This window comes from Chrysochloris asiatica, unplaced genomic scaffold (genome assembly GCF_000296735.1).
Source record: "Chrysochloris asiatica unplaced genomic scaffold, ChrAsi1.0 scaffold00020, whole genome shotgun sequence".
NCBI lineage: Eukaryota > Metazoa > Chordata > Mammalia > Afrosoricida > Chrysochloridae > Chrysochloris > Chrysochloris asiatica.
In genome coordinates, this window is record NW_006408538.1 from 20001641 (window position 1) to 20022120 (window position 20480).

A 20480-nucleotide genomic window follows, 5' to 3' on the forward strand; every position below is an offset into this window, starting at 1 on the left:
ACCCTAGACAGGGTCGCTATGAGTGGGAACCAACTCCACGGCACATAACAACAACAACATGTCTGTTTTGGAGCCCTGGTGTGGCGCTGTGGGTTAATACGCCAGACTGCAAAGCTGTTTGCGCTACAAGGTCAGTGGTTCAAGCTCACCAGTCGCTCCTTGGAAACCCTATACAAGGTTGCTATGGGTCGGAACTGACTCGACGGCACTAAACAACAACAACATGTCTGTTTTAGGGCTGGATTAGGCAGAGCTGGACTGAATTTAAGGGCAGTGACAGTTCTCTAAGTGAAAGAGATAATTTTATGGCAAATGTCGAGAAGGCAAGCATATTTTATTGTATTGTCTGTTTGGCTCCCCAAATAAAGTTCATTGCTCACCATTCAAACCGTCCACAAGCAGTCCCTGACCTGCCTATCCAAACTTTTCTCACTTGTTTTTGTTGTTAAGGGCCGTTGAGTTAGTTCTGACTCATAGCGACCATGTATAGGGCTTCCAAGGAGCAGCTGATGAGTTTGAACTGCTAACTTGGGGTTCAAACCGACCTCACAGTCCAGTGCTTTATTCCACAGAGCCACACCAGGACATCTCAGTTAAGTAACAGTAATTAGTAACAGTAACATGCCTTTGCATATTACTTTTAATTTACAAAAATATTTTCGTAATCTCTGATATGCAGATGATACAACCTTGTGAAAGGGACTTGAAGCACTTACTGATGAAAACCAAAGACTACAGCCCTCGGTATAGATTACAGCTCAACATAAAGAAAACAAAAATTCTCACAACTGAACCAATAGACATGATATATGGAGGAAATATTGAAATTGTCAAGGATTTCATTTTACTTGTATCCAGTCAACCCCATGGAAGCAGCAGTCAAGATATCAAATGACACATTATTGCTTTGGGCTGCTGTGAAAGACTTCTTTAAAATGTTCAAAGGAAAGATACCATCTTGAGGACTACAGTGCCAAGGTGTTTTCAGTTGCCTCGTATGCATCTGAAAGCTTGACAATGAATAAGGAAGAATGAATAATTGATTAATTTGAATTATGGTGTAGGTGAAGAATATTGTATACCATGGACCCCTAAAAGAATGTGCAAATCTGTCTTATAAGAAATACTGCCCCAAAGCTCCTTAGATGTGGGCATTGGCAAGACTTTGTCTCACATATATGTTATCAAGAGGTATCAGACTCTGAAGAAGGACATCAAAATAGAAGAATACCTTCAACATGATGGATTAGTATTGATGTAGTGACTACAACAATGGACTCAAACATAGGAATGACTGAGAGGGTGGTGTAGGACTGGGCAGAGTTTTGTTCTGTTGTACTAAGGGTGGTTGTGATGTAGGGAATTATTTAGTATGCTCTTCTAGCCTTAGTCTTTGCAGCTCTCACCAAATGATTCTTCCTGATGAGTCTGGGTAAGAAGAGGTGGGAGAAGATACTGATAGGATGACATGATTCAGCTGTGGATATTAACAGATTTTAATTGTAAAAACTTGCAACTTTCACATGGGTATAAAATGAAGCCTCTGAAAAGCAGTGGAGTGTCCTTTGGATTCCACTGGACAGCACTGAACAACAACAACAACAACAAGGTGTGCTTATGAATAGCAATAGAACACTGTCAGCACCAGAATATTGAACATTGAAACATGGTGGAGAGCACCAGAATATTGTCAGATTATAGTGCCGGAAGATGAGCCCCTCAGATTGGAAAGCGCTTAAAATATGACGGGAGAATAGCTGCCTCCTCAGAGTAGAGCTGATAACATGAGTGGAGTGAAGCCCTCGGGACCTTCATTTGATGATGGGACACAACTCAAAATGAAGAGAAACAGCTATAAACATCCATTAATAATGGGAACATGAAATGTATGAAGTATGACTCTAGGAAAATTGGAAATTGTCAAAAATGAAATGGAATGCATGAACACCGATATTTTAGTCATTAGGGAGCTGAAATGAACTGATATTAGCAATTTTGAATCTGACAATCACATGGTTTACTATGTGGGGAATGACAAATTGAACAGAAATGGCATCACATTTGTCATCAAAAAGAACATCATTATCTGTTTTGAAGTACAATGCTGTCTATGATAGAATAATATCCTTCCATCTACCAGTTAATACCACTGTTATTCAAATTTATACACCAATCACTAAAGCCAGTGATGATGAAATAGAGGAATTCTACCAACTTCTTCAGTCTGAAATTGATCAGATATGCAATCAAGATGTATTGATAATTACTGGCACTTGGGATGTAAAGGTTGGAAACAAAGAGGAAGGATCAGTAGTTGGAAAATATGGCCTTGGTCATAGAAATGATGCTACAGATCTCATGCCAAAATTTTGTAAGACTAGTGACTTCTTCATTTCAAAAAGCTTTTTTATTGTGAACTATGTGATAGTTTACATGGGAGAACATTAGTTTTACATTCATTCTATAGTATATCACTTCATTGCCATGGTTACAATCCCCTTCATGCATCATCAACCAACCAAAGGGTATACACTACAGGCCTACCCCCCGGTGGTCAGCACACAGCCCTCTCCCTCTGTGTGTCTAAAGTCTCCAACTGCTCCATCTCTCCACGTCATCGTCTCTGCCTCCATCTCAGGGATCACTACTTCTCTAAGTAGGGCCCCGCTCTCCGCTCTTCTCACTTCATGGTCCCATGGACCTCCGCTCCTAGACTGAAAAGTTAATCACTCCCCTCCTTGCTACAAAAATGTCTACCTTTGCATTTCCAACCCTCACAGCAGTCCTGATAACAATTATTCACTATTGTATCACAAGAGACCAATCTGCATTTCATCAGCCTCGCCTAGTCAGATTATATACTACTCAGTGGAGATTCTACCTTCCTCCATGCCCTCTGCATCTAGGTTCCCTCTTGAAAACTTGTAAGCCAGTCACTTCTTGCCTTTGTAAACACCCCTTCCCCCCCATTTTGGGTAGCCAGCATTCAAGTTGCCCATCCCTGTCTACTCTGTGTATGGAGGGAGTGGGAAGCAAATAGCTTTTTAAAACAAGCAAAAGATGACTGGATCTCACCAGATGGAATACACAGAAAACAAATTGACTATGTCTGTGGAAAGAGTCTATGGAGAAGCTCCATATCATCAGCCAAAACAAGGCCAGAGGCAGACTGTGAAACAGACTATCAATTGCTCCTATGCAAATTCAGGCTGAACCTGAAGAAAATGAAAACAAGTCAGTGAGGGCCAAAATATGACCTTGAACATATCCCACATGAATTTAGAGATCATCTCAAGAACAGATTTGATGCATTAGACACAAAAGACTGAAGACCAGAAGAGTTGTGGGATGACATCAAGAACGTAAGATAAGAAAAAAGGATAAAACCAAAGTGGATGTAAGAGAAGAGACTCAAAACTTGCTCTCCAACCTAGGATGCTAAAGCAAATGGAAGAACTGAGGGGGTGAAAGAGCTGGTGAGTCTCAGTTTCCTCTTTGTATCTGCTGCCCCTCCTAGCAAGGTGCCAGGAAACAGTGACTGACTGACTAAATGAAGGGACTCTTTGTCTTGATTTCCTCATTTGTAAAATGGGAGCAGTGATGATAGCCTATGTCATAGGGTTGTTATGGGATTTAAATGATACCAACACTAGGTATAGCACACGGTAAGAATTCAGTGCAACTTAGCTAATAATACTATTATAAGTCACAGGAAAGATACATAATATACAGTAGGAAGAAAATATTTCTCATGAGGGGAATGAGAGAAAGCTAGGTTCATGGTAGTGGAAGATTCATTAACAACCTGCAATATTCAAACAACACTTCCTTCCTTGCTGAAAGCAAAGAGGACTTGAAATACTGATGAAGATCCAAGACTATATACAGTATGGATTCAGTATGGATTGCACCTCAATGTCAAGAAAACAAAAATCCTCACACTTACTCATCACCAATGTAGAGTTTAGGCCAGACCTCGTTGACGTGCGTGTACTGGGGACTGCCCTTCCAGAAGAGACGCTCCAGCTCGAAGGCTCCCGGGGTACAGTACTCCTCCTCCTCTTCTTCCTCCCCCTCCTTTGTTGGCAACAGCCTATTGGCAGATGGGTAGGCATCCTTGAGACTTGTCTTTGGTTCTCCTGATGTCATTTTGGAGCCAAAGGATTTTCTTTCCTTTCTGCAGCTGGTCATGAGAGAGGGTTAGAACTGGGGTTAGCAAGGGACACAGAACTGGGAATAAACCTGTCTCAAAATTTGGCAGGTGTTTCCCTGACCTGCTGTGCTCCCACTTTCTCTTCCCAAGTCACATAGGGAAGAAATGATGACAACTGAATTCCCTAACATTCCAGTCTCTGCCAGAGCAAGAGGGCAGGAGGGGTGAAGAGGCCTGAGGAAGCAGATCACAGTGGATTTTCAGCCAACTTAAAATGGGCTTTGAACCTAAGAACTCTTTTAGGGTACTGGGCCCTTTACCACCTTATTTAGATTTTGCCCCTACTTTTGGCTCCATTGTCTTCAAAGAAGTAAATCTGCCGTGGAATTGGACAGTGTCTGTTCCGAGCTGAGTGAATTTATAATCTGGGAACGGAAGTTGTGCTTGTGCTGAGATTCAAGGAAAGAAGAAAAGAATAAGATGGCAGAGAGGTATGGAGTTGAATGACAAGGGGGGAAACATTATTTAACAAATATTTATAATGCATTGATTTTGGGCCAAGCATTGTTCCACGTGCTTTACAATTATTATCTCATGTGCTCTTCTTAGCAATCTATGAGGTGGTGGTGGTTGTTAAGTGCATCAAGTTGGTTCCAACTCTTAGTCACCCTGTGTAAGGTTTCCTAGGCTTTAAATCTTTGTGGGAGCAGAAAACCTTATCTTTCTCACATAGAGTGACTGGTGGGCTTGAATTGCTGACCTTGTGGTTTGCAGTCCAGTGTTTATCTTACAGAGCTATGAGCTAAGCACAAGAAAAATCCTACATTTTGACTGTTTGTAACACATGGCCTTAGTATTCTGACAAAAAAAAAAAAATTACTTAGTGCCAGGGAGATGAGGGACTCAGTGTGAGAAGGGTAAAGGCTTCAAAGGGTTGGTAGCTTCAAAGTCATCTAGGATCCCATAAAAAATAACTCGGACTACAACTTGAAGAGGTCTCCCACTTGTTGAAAATGGGAAATTTTGAACATTGACAGAAAAACTAACTTATAATGAACTGAAGCGTCCAACATATTTAAATCATATAAGTATATGATACTTATAATATAACCATTATATGCTATAGGGAACCATCTCATTACTTTGAAGACTGATAGAGTGAAATAATCTACTGATAAAGTAAAAGAATCATGTATTGTTCCTTTCCTGTGCAAACTCTACTAATTGGTAGACAAGAGAGTTACTTTTTTATAGGAGAATTCTGAATAATAAATATGGAAGAAAGGAAATGCAATGTTGCAATACCAGATAAGCTAATAGATCTAGACACTGAGCATTAACTGCTAACAACAAACGAGATGACCAAACATGACATGCCATTTGATGGAAGGACATACTGTAACCACAGAGGTAGTTTTGCCAAAGAAAAACTTTTAATCTTATCAGAGTCTAGATAGAACAACCAATTTTCAGGAAGTTCAAAGGACAGAAGAACAAGGTAAATTATACCATAGGCCCTTATCTATTAGAAATAGGAGCAATATTTTAAAAGTTAGTGAAAATGGAATGAAAAAATAAAAAATGGAATGGTCAATTGGCATATCCTAGTCCACAAATACAATGTTCTACATCCTACTTTGGTGAGCAGCAACTAGGATCTTAAAAGCTCATGAGTGGCCATTAAAGATGCAACTATTGATCTCTCCCTGTCCAGAGGAAAGACGAGTGATGAAAATTGAAGACTCTTAGAAAGAATCAGCCAGTGAACATCAGTCTCTACGACTCTGAGACCAGAAGAACTAGATGGTACCTGGCTACCACTTCCAATTGCATTGAAAGGGATCACATTAGAAAGTACTGGATAGAAAAAGAGAAATGTGGAACAAAACTTATTATCATAAGACCAGGCTTACTGATCCATTAGAGACTTATGGAAATCTAAAATTGAATTCACCCCTGTGACTCAGTTCTCAGTCAGGCAATATCTAGTTATAGAGTGGGGACATTAGTGAGGTTCACACACCAGAGAATGGTCAGAAAAATTCAGAAAGGTTAGGAAAGGCAGTAGCAGGAAAAGTGATTTACATTGAAGGACTTTAATCAGGGAGTTGAAATGAAGTATGTGGTTTGTTGAATGTAAAATTGATGCTTTGCTCTATTCATAATAAAAAGTTTAAAAAAAAAAGATAATGGAATTTTTACATAAACTTTCTGAAGCATCTTTGTACACTCTGAAATATTTTCAGATTAAGCTGGGATTTGTTTAAAAACTCATGCAGTTGAAAAAACAATATTGTTTTTAGATATCGTTAGAGTGTGAATGAAGCAGAATGGTTATTGAAGTTGGAAGGTGATGTGCTAGAAAACCTCTAAAACTGAGTCACTTGGCATAATAAAATGGCTGGAATAGGTCTGAATAAAAACTCTTACTTAGTTACAAACTCTTTTTTTTTCTTCTCAAGGTTTTTATTGTGGATTGAGTGAAAGTTTACAGGGCAGATCATCAGTTTTGCATTCAACAAATCATACACCTTGTTTCATAATAATGATTATAATCCCCTCCATGTACCATCAGTTAACAGTATTTCTCTCTATTCACTTTAGCTTTTTTTTTTTTTTTTAATGTTTTATTGTGAATTATGTGATAGTTTACATGGGAGAACATTAGCTTTACATTCTTCCTATCGTATGTCATTTCATTGCCATGGTTCTAATCCCCTCCATGCATCATCAACCAACCAAAGGGTATATACCCTGCAAGCCTGCTCCCTGGTCGTCAGCACACAGCCCCTCTCCTTGGCTGGGTCTAGAGTCCCTGGCCACTCCATCTCTCCACGTCATCATCTCTGCCTCCATCTCTGACGTTACTGCTTCTCTGGGTAGGGTCCCGCACTCTGCTTTTCTCGCTTGATGGTCCCAGGGACCTCAGCTCCTGGACTGCAAAGTCAACCACTCCCCTCCTTTTGCTACACAACGTCTACCTTTACATTTCCAATGCTCACAGTCAGTCATGATAGCAGTTATTCACTATTGTGCCACATGAGTGAGATCCCCATCTCCTTTCATCGGCACCAGCCAGACAGATTGGATACTACTCAGTGGAGAGTCTACCTTCCTCCGCACCCTCTGGATCTAGGCTCCCTCTTGAAAGCTTATAAGCCAGTCACTTCTTGCCTTTGTAGTCCCCTATTTTGAGTAACCAATGTCCAAGTTGCCCATCCCTGTTTACCCTGTGTGAATGATCCTTGCTGTAACGATTTGTTTCCTCTTGAGCTACTGCATCCATAGATGTAGGTTAAGTCCATCATTGTTACCAACTCTTGCTTCAGCATTCCTAAGAATGTAACCTTGATTTCTTCCCAAAGATCCCAAATTCATATGCATGTGGCCATGGGCCTTTGGCTGGGTGGAACCTGGAAACCTTGGTCCCCTATCAAACATCTTGTTTAATTGGCCATTGAATGTATTCAAGGTGTCCCCGGAAGAAGGTTGTTGGAAATAGACTTGATGATAATAGTATCCACCTTGTGGCTGTAGCCATAAGACCATCATGCACTCCCTTCTCCCAGTTCTACTATAAAAGCACTCCTCTCCATACTTCAAAGCAACTTTGTATGATTTACAGGTTTGCCATCCATTTGCAAATTGTTCTGTCCCTCAATAATTGTCTTTACTTTTATTTTGAGAGTACATGTTTTTACTCTTTTAAAGGTTATAAAGTAGCTACCACAGCCATCAATATGTATTGCACTTCAATGTAAATAAAACAAAAATTCTCACAACTTGACTGATAAATAATATCATGATAAATGGAGAGAAGGTTGATGTTATCAAAGACTTCATTTTGCTTGGATCCACAATTAACACTCATGGAAGCAGCAGTCAAGAAAATCGCATGGCATATTGCTTTAGGCAAATCTGCTGCAGCAGACCTCTTTAAAGTGTTCAAGAGCAAAGATATCAATGTGAGGACTAAGATGTGCCTGACCCCAGCCATGGTATTTTCAATTGCCTATACATCTATTAAAACAAAAATCCTCTCTGCTATTGAGTCCATTCTAATTCATAGTGACCCTGTGAATTGAGAAGAGACTCAGAGTAGAACTTTCCCATAGAATTTATAAAGTTGTAATCTTGATGGAAGGCGCTCTGGTAGCATAGTGGTTACGAATAGGGCTGCTAACCGCAGGGTCAGCAGTTCGAAACTACCAGCTGTTCCGCGGGAGAAAGATGAGACTTTCTGCTCCTGTAAAGATTTACAGCCTTGGAAACCCTGTACAGGGTCACTATGAGTTGGAACGACTCCATGGCACATAACAACAACAACAACATATGCATATGAGGAGTCCTGGTGTGGTGCTGTGGGTTAACACACTGAACTGCAAGATCGGTTTGAACCTCAAGATAGGCAGTTCAAGCTCACCAGCTGCTCCTTGGAAACCCTATGCAGGGTCACTATGAGTCAGAACTGACTTGAAGGCACTTAACAACAACAACAACATGAATATGAAAGTTGGACAATGAATAAGGAAGACCAGAGAAGAACATTTAAAGTACCATGGACTGCCAGAAGAACAAACCAATCTGTGTTGGAAGAAGTACAGCCAGAGTGCTCCTTAGAAGCCAGGATAGCCAGACTTCATCTGTGATACTCCTGACATGTTGTTAAGAGGACCAGTCCCTGGAGAAGCTCATCATGTTTGGTAAAATAGAGAGTCAGTTAAAAAAGAGGAACACCCCCAAAGAAATGGATTGGCACAGTGGCAGCAGCAATGGGCTCAAGTGTAACACCAATTGTGGGGCTGTCTCAGGACTGGGCAGTGTTTTGTTCTGTTGTGCTTAGGATCGCTATGAGTCGGAGCTGATAGTACCTAACAACAACAACCAGCTTGACTTTATCCATAATGAACATTTTAAGAGAAAGGAACTAAAACACAGTTGCTCTGGGGAATTTGCGTCCCCCAAATCGACAGTAGATAAATGAAAGGATTATTAATGCTGTTTGTGGAAAAGATCCAAAATTTAAATATTTTATATTGTTGTTAGGTGCACAATGAAACACTGCCCAGTTCTGCGCCAACCTCACAATCTTTGCTACACTTGACCTCAGTGCTCATACAACTGTGTCAATCCATCTCGTTGGGGTTGCCTTCTTTTTCACTGACCCTCTACTTTACCAAGAATGATGTCCTTCTCCAGGGACTGGTCCCTCCTGATAATATGTCTGAAGTACATTACAATATCTGACTTTGTCTTCTCGAGCCACCCTTTGAAATTTTCTATTCTACTCTTTGACCTCCTCATTTCTTCCATTTGCTTTAGCATCTCTACGCTGGAGAGCAAGTCTCAGAGTCTCTTCTGACATCCATTTTTTAACGTTTTATAGAGACCTCTTTATTAAGCCTTAAACAGGATGAAGAAAAGACAAATCGTTCTGATGGTGGAGCCCATCAACATGAGGCCATAATGGTACCTAAAGGATTCACAGCCCTGTGGCTAACTATAGACAATAGAAAACAAAGGAAATTCTTACAAAATCATGATTGGCAGCAGATCAATCCATCATTGTCCCATGAAGGACCACCGAAACAGGGAAAGCAACATGATTGGGATATTTACTGCAAAAATGTGGCACCAACCATTCCTCCCACAGCCCACTCTGTTCAGCACCTTTCGGTAATTCATTTCAGTGATCACACAGAACTCAAACAACATACAGTAATGGTGTTTATTAGGAAAGTTAACAGGTTACAATTCAGGGTCACAAATGTTGAAGCCAACTTCTCCTCTGCTGTTCTCACAGGCACAGACTGAGCTCTGTCAAAGTTACAGAGTTCTTTTTGGGTTGCTGATAAATGCCCACAGAACACAGCCCTCCACCATCAGTCTCAGTTTGAAGGCACTCAGCTATAATAGCTCCTTAGTTCAGCAAACTTAGGTACCACTACCCGCATTAAAGGAGCTTTGGTAGCGTAGTGGTTATGAATCAGGTTGCTAACCTCAAGGTTGGCAGTTCGAAATTACCAGCTGTACTGCAGGAGAAAGATGAGGCTTTCTGCCCCTGTAAAGATTTGCAGCCTCGGAATCCCTGTGCAGGGTCGCTATGAGTCGGAACCGACTCCACAGCACATAACAACAACAAAGCTACCAGAACTCTATATTTCATGTTGTTGTTAAGTGCCTTCGAGTTAGTTCTGACCCATAGTGACCCTGTTTCCAAGGAACAGTGGTGAGCTAGAACCACACACACAGGACCTTGTGGTTCAAACAGCTTTGCAGTATAGTTCATTAGCCCACAGAGCCATACCAGGACTTTCAAAGGACTTTATTACTCAGTATTCTTTGCCAACACCATGATTCAAATACATGAATTCTTCTTTGGTCTTCCTTATTCATTATCCAGCTTTCCTGTGTTTATGAGACAACTGAGGAGGTAAATGAATGTCAGAGTATGGTGAGGTCTATGCTGGGCAGTCTGTAGGCAGAACAGAGTGGACACCCTGTAAAGAGGTGTTTGCTCAGTCTTAAACTTGACTCTGGGGCCTGCTGCTAGTGTTTTCAGTCAGGAAAGAAGGGATTATATCAAGGGATGACCAGAAACCTACAGTGTAGGAACCAGCACAGACCGCTCAGTCTCCTGCAATTACAGTCATAGCTCTTGCTTCAGGCCCCACAAAGCTGTGGCCTTAACTTTGGAAAGTCTTGACACTCAGCCTACCTTGTACCAACTGTTCTTATTCCGAAGTGAGAAGCTGAATAGCACAGACCTAAATATGGTGACTTAGGTCATCTTGAACCTTGCCTGTCACTGAAGGAGGCTTTGAAACAGACAATTGTAGGGAGACACCGGAGTAAGTTCCATCGTGAAATCTCTGCCTGCCTCCTTTGATCACTGAAGCTGACCTCACCCTTGGTGAAGCCATTTCTCCTTTTTCATACTGTGGAGGAAACCACCCCTTCCCCATCTCCATGCTGAATGCCCTGACTGGATTTCCAGACAGAAGAGGAAGTGGTGTGGTCTACCCGGAGCAGCTTGGCATGCAGAGGGAGCTCTGGGATCTATTATCCTCCAGCTTGCAGATTTGATGGGGGAAGAGAACAAAGCTCAGAGCCGTCTAGAAACCACAGACCTGTAATCTTTCCAAATACTGAAAGCGGCTGTGTGCATCCCCCTCTGTATGACTCCCACATCTCTGCTTCTCAGAGAGTCAGAAGCGTCTGTTTCCCAGATCGCAGCCAAAATGGAAGGGGAAGACATATCTGTTCTGTTTGGTTTCCATAGATTCGACCTAGAGATGAATTGCCAAGGTCTCTGTGACACACACAGTATCAATCACAGGCTAAATGTCATAATGAGAGCTGGGCAGGTTGTCAAGAGAGGTCTCCAGGTTCCTGTTACAGCTTTATATTTAAAGAGTTAGTCCTAGGGAACTAAATGCCACTTCTGGAGTCTACTTGACCTCTGTGCTGCATCAACCTGTCTCCTCCTCAATGGGTGACAGACTCAGGAACCAGGCTGGTAACACAGAGGAGGGAAGTGGATTGCATCTTACAAAACAAAACAAAAACCCCATACTATTGGCCTAAGGTAGTAGACACTAGGGAGAGGTGGAGACTGTGGCATACTAGAAAGCAACTATCCCATCAGAAATGCAAGTATAGTTTACTATGGTTTCTGATATTTTCATGAGAAACCAGAAAGCCAGATTTTTTTTATTTTTTATTTTTATGATTTATTGTGAATTATGTGATAGTTTACATGGGAGAACACTGGTTTTACATTCATTCTATCGTATATCGTCTCATTGCCATGGTTACAATCCCCTCCATGCAATCCTTCCCCCATACCCCCCAGGTCTTCAGCACACAGTCGCTCTCCCTCTCTGGATCTAAAGTCTCCAGCTGCTCCATTGCTCCACGTCATCATCTCTGGCTCCATTTCAGGCATCACAGCTTCTCTGGGTAGCGTCCCGCTCTCTGCTCTTCTCCCTTGATGGACCTAGGGACCTCTGCTCCTAGACTGAAAAGTTAATCACTCCCCTCCTTGCTATAAAATGTCCACCTTTACATTTCTAACCCTCACAGTCAGTCCTGATAACAATTATTAACTATTGTATCACAAGAGACCTGTCTGCATTTCATTGCATCAGCCCTGCCTAGTCAGATTGAATACTACTCATTGGAGATTCTACCTTCCTCCAGGCCCTCTGGGTCTAGGTTCCCTCTTGAAAGCTTGTAAGCCGGTCACTTCTTGCCTTTGTAGCCCCTCACCCCCCATTTTGGGTAGCCAATGTCCAAGTTGCCCATCCCTGCCTACCCTGTGTGTGGAGGGTGTGGGAATGATTCTTGCTGTAAGGACTTGTTCCCTCTTTTGAGCTACTGCTTCCATAGGTGTAGGTAGCCAGATTTTTTAAAATGAAAAATCTACTGATTTCTAAATGTAGGCATTGGTAGCAGATAAAGTCTGTGCCTCATCCTGTTTCTTGACTCATGCTGGAAGCTACCTGTAGCAAAAGGCTTCCTACCTCAAGTATCTGTGTAAGGGCATTTTGCATTGGTGGGCCTAAGGTGCCTGGAGTTAACTAACATCCATAGGAGGTATGGATAAACACCCCAGTTTCCTAATCTCTGAATGGACAATTCTGAGGGCTGCTCCACACAGTTTCAGAAATTCTCCAGTGGGTTGGAGCTCCAGTTGCCCAGAGTAGAAGCTTATTCACTCTCATCTTTACTGACTTTCCTTCCTCTCTGACTACTCCCTTCTCCACACCATACTTTGCTTTCTACATCATCTCCCAAACACACAATTTGCACCCAAATTTTGATCTCAAGCTCTGCTTTTGAACTCAAACTAACATTTCGTGTATATGGATTGAATTGTGTCTCCAAAATAGATATGTTGAAGTCTTACTCTGTGATTACTCAGAATGAAAGCTTATAAGTCACCCTCTTCATGCCTTATAGCCACCCCCATTTTTGATAGTCAGTGTCTAAATTGCCTGTTACTATCAACCCAGTGCACGGAGGAAACAAGCTTCCTCCTTGATATGAAGACTCCTTCCATTCTGGTTGCTATTTTGAACAACTGCATCCATAAGCAAAGTCCACTTCATCAAAGTGTAGTAATTTATACTTGCTCACAGTATCAAACATCTTTATCTTCATCTGGTTGAGTTCTGGTCAGCTAGCCACCCAAAATAGGTCAAATGGGTACTAGCTGCAAGTTTGGGAGTTCATGCATGCCTCCTTGCACTTCAGACCTGCTGGTCATTTCACTCTCAGCTGTAGCCCCCAGTGGCTAGGTCAGTGACCATTGGCTCAGGAGTTCACCCTTCTCCCCAAACTTCAGACCAGCCAGCCCTTCCTCTTCTCTGTTATCTCAAGGTCAACTGGTGTCAATAGAACATGGTCAGACTCAGCCCATGTCTTCATTGCTGCAGTTCCCCACCTTCCACTTACAAGGAGACCAGGGTGGTCACCAGTGAGCATACTAGACTGCTCATGGGCTCCTTTGAGTTTCAATCATAGAAGGGGGTTTTCTGTGATGAGCTGACTTTTTTTGCCTTGATACCTCCAAAGCAAACAGCTTGCTTGATATTCTAACAGCCAAACAGTCTGCTTTTTTCCTGCTTGTCATTCTTTCAATAAGAATCTTTTATTCTCCCAGCCATTCTAGCTTGGTCTGCATGTCTTTTGTGTGTGTGTGAAGTTTTTACTGTGAATTGAGTGAAATTTTACAGGGCAGATTTGTAAGTTTACAGGGTAGATGATCAGTTTTAAATTCAATTAATCATATTTTACCTCATTGAAATGATTATAATCTCCATGTATCATCAGTCAACAATATTTACTTCTATTCCTTTTTTTAAAATGCACCATACAAAACAAAATACATATCCATTGAAATGTCCAAAGGGCATGCTTTGCAAGCCAGCCTCCTGCCCACACATTGCCTTTCTCAGTCCATGAACCTAGAGACCTCGATCTCTTTATGCCATTGCCTCTGCCATTATTTTTGCTGTTACCATTTTCTGGTTAGGATCCCATGCTCCATTCATGTTTTCCCTCTTGCTGGTCCTAGGGAATCTCTGTTCCTGAAATGGAAGATTAACTACTCACCCCTTTAGTTACACATCTTCTACATTTATAGTTGTGATGATCATAATTAGACCTGGTAACACTAACACACAATTGAATCATAAAATCCTATTTCCATCTGTCCCTAGCGCCTTTCACCAGACCCATCTAGAAAAGAGAAAAACTATTTCAGTGGGGACTATACCTTACCCCCCTTGTGCTGAAACTAAGTACACTCTAAGATACTGGTGTAGATGGTTTGGTATCAGCCATGTCCCAGCCATGGGAGTACAGGCAAGTGATGCTACCTGTGGCATCACTACCTCGTTCCCGGCATTGATGACTCCCATCCCACCCAGAGAGACTGGAGGATGGTAGGGATACCAAGGCTCATTTACAGGACTGATTTCAAGTACCCTTCAGCACTTCCTCTGAGTAAGAAAGATGGAGCTTAGTTGATTCCCTTTCAGGTCTAAGACATACTATGGTAATACGATGATGAATTCCAAACATTGATCTTTCTAGGATGGTGATGATGATGATGATCTTTAAACCTGTTTTCAGTAGTGAACTCCCTTTTCCCACTTGTCAGATTTTGGTAGTTCATGGAATTTTCTGGGTCTACCCTCTTTGGAATGGAGGTAGAGTCACTCTTGTTTGGATACAAGCATGGAACTCTTCCATCTGCATGTCTTTTCAACTGAGACTGTCCCATCTCAGAAGGTTCTGGGCTCAGAATTCCACCTAAGGCCCTGTACTTTTTAAGTAGTCTGTGATCGTGTATTACTTGAGTGTATTAGGGGGCAGGGAGCCCTGTGAAAGGTTTTTTTTATTATAATTGCTCTGCATCCCCCAGCCGTGTTGGGCAGACGCGCAGGAAGGTGACCTTCCTCATCTCTCTCACATACATTTGTGAGCTACTTGAAGGCAGGTCTTGATCCTCCGTGAAGTTTTTAATGACAGCAGCCTAGGCCTAGATTATGAGAGATGGTCATTCTAGCCCCTTGGTGCTTCTTAGAAAACCTGGGAGAATCCAGATTTTGTGAGTTCTGCAGCTTATATAAGTTCTTGAAGGAAAATAAAACCAAATAGGTACAGGGCCTTGGAAGGGGTCTGTGCAAGTGTGGAGTCTGAAGCTTCAAGGTAAACTGAGAGAAACTTCTTTCCCCTCGAACTGGACAAGACCCAGATGAAGAGAGCAAGTCTCCTCTACCATGGTGTGAGATTAACTTCATGTTAGCCTAAGTCAATACGCTCAGGGCCTCTGACATGTCACAAGCGGAGAGAGGAAGTGATATCATTTTCCTTAACATCACCTAAGAAGTTAGCTCTGGCCTAGCCCCCCAAAACTTGACTCATGCATTCCAATATGAAGCACCAGGTTCTATGCTAGCCTACGCTCAAGCAGGAGGGGGGCTAGCCCAGAGAAGGTCTCTGCATTCTAGAAGTTTGGGGTCTAGTACCAACAAGTTGCTGTTACAACTTATAGCAGTCCTGTGTGCATCAGAGTAGAATTGTGCTCCTGAGGGTTTCCAATGACTGATTGTTAGAAGTAGATTGCCAGACCTTTCTTTTGAGGTGTCTCTGTGTAGATTCAAACCTCCAACCTTTTAGTTAACAGCCAAGCACTTAACCACTTGTGCTATGCAGGGATAGTCATTGGTTTAATAGATCTGTTTATAATCTCATTTTTTTTTAAGTCTCCTTTCTTTCTAGAAACTGTGTTGTATTTGTATATATATATGTACCCCACTTGTTTATGTTCCTAATGCCTGCAGATTGTAGGGCAAGTTAGTCTGTGTTTACATGCAAGCCACATTTCTGCCACATCACCACCCAAGTTGGGATTGGAATGTGCTTTGAAAAAAGAGGGGGTGGGTGGGTAAACATGTTATTGTGGTTGGGTAAACTACTCTATTAGGAGAGTAATACCTACTTGGGGGGGCTAGTGGGGATTTGGCATCTGTGTACATATATAAATATACAGATCTATAATTTAATACAAGTCAGTGCTTGTCTTTATGCATCTTAAATCTATAAAAAATGATCCCCAACCAAGAAATAAAAGTAGTGGATCTTTTAAAAACTGAAACTTGCATGTGAAAACTCAGGAATGTTTTTGTTGCCTATAATTTAATTCCGAAATATATCAGGCATAATTTAAGTTTAACAAATTTTTTGTTTTTCTTTTGGATTCTGGGTACTTGCAAGTATGTTAACAGGAGGCAATTAAGTGAATTAATATAAAATCTTTTTATTAAGAAAACAGAAAAGCCTTTATTTAAAGGGGTAATTTAATATTCTTTCTGCGATGGTGTTGATGTCTTTAACTTGTTTGATTAACTCTTCAAATGGTTTCAAAGCACTTCAGGGTGGTAATTCATGAACTCTTAATTGATTCCCCCAATCTTGGTTTGGCAGAGTTGGGCCTCCCGGAAACCGTGAAGAGACCAGAGGCCCACACGCGGCTTCTTCTCAGACAAAGGAGCCAGCGAGCTGGTTCTAACCTCTGCTCCCGGGGCCTAAGGCTTGGAGCAAGGTTCTGGCAGGAAGACTAAAGGCCAAGAAGCCTGACCAGGACAGCTGTGGTTCCTGACTGCCAGGCAGCTGAGCCCTTGCTTCCTCTAAAGATGGGTAGAAGTCTTGCCGGCAGTTTCCCGGGAACTTTGGAATGGACAGCATTTTCGCCCACATCTTTTGAGCCCCACTTCCACTGTGTATCATCTCAGCATGCTCAGACAGGGAACACAGGTGGAATTGCCATCCTCCATTTCCAGGGCCTGGGCACACTTCCTAACTAGGCCTGTGTGCTGTGCTCAAGAGACCCTGGGCCTTGGTGGAGGAGGCTGGGCGCCAGCAGAGTTCACTGAGGAATCAAAGTCTGGTCAGACCCAGAGGAATGATCATCCGGTTGGTTACTTTTATTGTGTGCCAGGTGATTGTTGTTGTTGTTAGCTTCCCCTGAGCCAGCCCCCACTTGTGGTGACCCCATGCACAACAGAACAAAACAGTGCCCACCCTGCATCATCCGCATCATAGGCATCAGGCTGACTGTTGTGATCCCAAGGGCTTTCAGGGGCTAATTTTCAGAAGTCGATCACCAGGCCTTTTTTCCTAGTCTATTTTAGTCTGGAAGCTCTGCCGAAACCTGTCCAGCCTCACAGCAACACACAAGAGTCCACTGACACAAGGGTGGCGTCTGCACATGGCTGGGACTCGAACCCAGGTCTCCTGTGCAGAAAGTGAGAATTCTATCATTGAGCCCTCAGTGACTCAAAAGTGACTATTCACTTTCAACAAACAAACCTAGACAGGGAAGGACTGCCCCCACTTTACAGATGAGAAAAATTAAGGTCAGTGAGATTAAGTAACAGGACACCAAACTAGTAAGTAGGGCAGCTGGGACTCAACTCAGGCAGCCTAGAATCCCAACCCATGCCAACAGATTGATTGCTGTTGCTGTTGTTAAGTCCACCGAGTCAGTTCTGACTCAGCAACCCTTTGTGGGGTTTCCAAGGGGTGGCTGGTAGGTTTGAACGGCTGACCATGTCCACTGGATAAGCTGTCCATTGCTTATCCTACAGCACCACACCAGCCCTTCACTATATTCTTTCTTTCTTTTTTTTTAATGTTTTATTGTGAATTACGTGATAGTTTACATAGGAGAACATTTTCACTATATTCTTGACCATAGGTAAATTCTTACAGGTAGGACCTAAGTCTTCAGTTTTGAATGTCCCACTCCCCAGTGTGAGAGAATCCAGCAAAGAGCAATGTAAAATCGTAGATGGAGCTTCCCTGGTCTTGGAGTCTCATGTTCCTGGCCTTTGGCTCTCTCGTCTATAAAATGGTGATAATATTCACCTTACTGGTGTTGGATTAAAAAGTCTGGGTGGTGCTGTAGGGTAGGCACTGGACTGCTAACCGCAAGTTCAGTTCAAACCCACCAGCTGCTCCGCTGGAGAAAAATGAGGCTTTCTGCTCCCATAAAGATTTACAGCCTCGGCAATCCTCCATGGCATTGAGTTTGTTTTTTCAGTTGAGTTGTTGGATTAAATGAGGTAATGTAGGTAAAACCCCAGGCACGTTGGCATGAGTTCAAAGAGCATTTCATGAAGTGGGGTGCAAGGCTGGAGAAGGGTGGAATGTGGATGGAGAATCCCCCTCTGTTGGAAGTTAAGGCTTTGAGCCAGGAATAGGAGACAGTGAGGAGAGTAGTTTGGCTGGGCACAGGGTCTACATAGGGTGTCATTTGTGGCAGATGAGATGGGACTTAAATGAGCACAAACATTCTCTAATGGGGAATGGGACTCATTACTCCTGTGTGATGGGCAGGCAAGGCCCGGGAGTAGGAGAAAGGACTTGCTCCAGCTAGTTAATGTCTGGTGGTTATCTCAGGCTGCTACAAGACTTGACCCCCTACTTACTTATGAAAATGGTAGGCTTAGAACTGCCAATGGTTGCCAGCAGCAGAAATTCAAACACCATTTATTCTGGAGACAGACTGGAGGAGCCTACCCGTGATCCCAGGACCTGAAGCAAGCTGCTTCCTGGACCCAGGCTCTTTGGGCAGCGGGCCCAGGCTGGTGTTTAGGCTGAGTGACCCTAGAGCACACTAGATGCCTGGCACCCCCTTGTTTAAGCTGTATGACCCTGAGCAAATCACTAACTACGTGTCTCAGATGTCTCCTCTGAAAATCGAAATGACGTACATCCCTCAGAACCAGCATAGTTGTGAGGATCAAATGAATTAATATTTAAATGTTCCTAGAACAAGGCAGCATGTAGTCTGCACTAGGACATTTCACTGACAAGCATTTAACAAGATTGTGCCGCATCTAGGGAAGGCCAACCCTGCTCCATGGTTGAAGGAGGATAGGGCTGCCTCCTCCCCAACTGGACCCAACATGGAAACGCTAACCAACATGCCTCTGACTCTAGGGCCTACCCCCTGCACCTCATGTACCATGAAGTGGCAACGGCACAGGAATTCCACCCATAGACACAACCCAGAGCACCCTCCAACCCAGGACAGAAGTGTCCCCAGTGAGGGTGCGGCCATCGTCTGTGTTCTCACCTTCAACACTGGTCTATGTTTGCCCCCAGAGAACTTTCAGGACCAGCTGACCTCCACCTCCCTCTCCCTAGACCCTTCTTCTTGCCCAAGCCTCTCAACTCAGAAGCTCTTCAAATGTTCCTTGTAAATATCGGAGCCATCGGATTTGTTGCTGGAACCAAAATTATTTTCTTAATAAGAGAACAAGGAAGGGCCATGAGGGAACAGAAGGAGCACTGAGAACTGGACCCCTAGTGCCAGTGACCTTAAAGGAGGGATATCTCTCCAGACAGGTTCCTTGTACTTTAAAGTGTTTTCAGCTTCCTGAGCAGTCAGAGTCCCCCTATTTCCAACAGCTCTTGAGTTTTAGGCCCGTGAAGAGTTTGATGCAAGAGTCCATGTTTGAGAACACAGGACACCTTTCTGCCTACCCATACATGGTTGAGTGTCTTTGTCCCCCAGTGACCCAACCTCCCATTCCTACCAGGGCACAATCATTCCCAACTCCATTCGCCTACCATGACCGGGAGCATTCAGTGAAAAGGTGAAAGAACCAAGACTCTGCCCACGTAATGCTTGGCATTACTTAAGACACAGGAAGACTTCTCAACTCGTGTGTCTGAAGTATTCGTTGTAGCTTGTGCTTCCCTACAAATGATCTGACTGCTCCAGTACCTCTATCCTACCTATCCCCTAGGTGGTCGCCCCTCTACAGGCTAGCTAGACCAATTTTGAGCTTTGTTGGAATATGATAAATGGCATAACACATCCATTGCCCCAGAAGGACCCGAACAGTTTTAATCCACTCTATTATCCTTTAGAAATGGTCTTTGAACTGGAAGCTCAGATTTATTTAGAGAAAGAGAAGTGCCCTGGGCTTTCTAGAGAAGACAATCAGCCTTTCACTCTAAAAGGATGTCTACTATTCTTTGTAGCTCCAGAAAAAGAGTAGAGAGGGAGTTTCTAGCCCTTCATCCAGGCCCTCAAAGGGTACCTCTCTGAACCAAAGCAGTGCTAGCCTCCCCATTGACATGCTCCTCACGCCCCCTCCCTTTCTCCACTTGGAGTGTTTTCTGCTTCCTGAGCAGTTTGAAGAACTTACCTGTGGGTCGTGGGGCCTGGCAGAGTCAGGAGGTGCTGGTCCGTAGGGTGTGTGGTGGCTGGATACCCTGACACTCAAACTGGAATCCGAGA

The 20480-nt window shown here is 43.0% G+C and overlaps 1 protein-coding gene across 1 annotated transcript in view; it reads right to left on the reverse strand.

Annotated features, from left to right (window-relative positions):
* Positions 1–4149, reverse strand: part of DUPD1 (dual specificity phosphatase and pro isomerase domain containing 1) — a 37511-nt gene extending 33362 nt beyond the window's left edge. Inside the window, exon 1 of the mRNA XM_006837472.1 lies at positions 3947–4149. Coding sequence (XP_006837535.1) covers positions 3947–4149 — 203 coding nt within the window. The remainder of the gene's footprint in view (positions 1–3946) is intronic.
* Positions 4150–20480: the final 16331 nt, after the last annotated feature.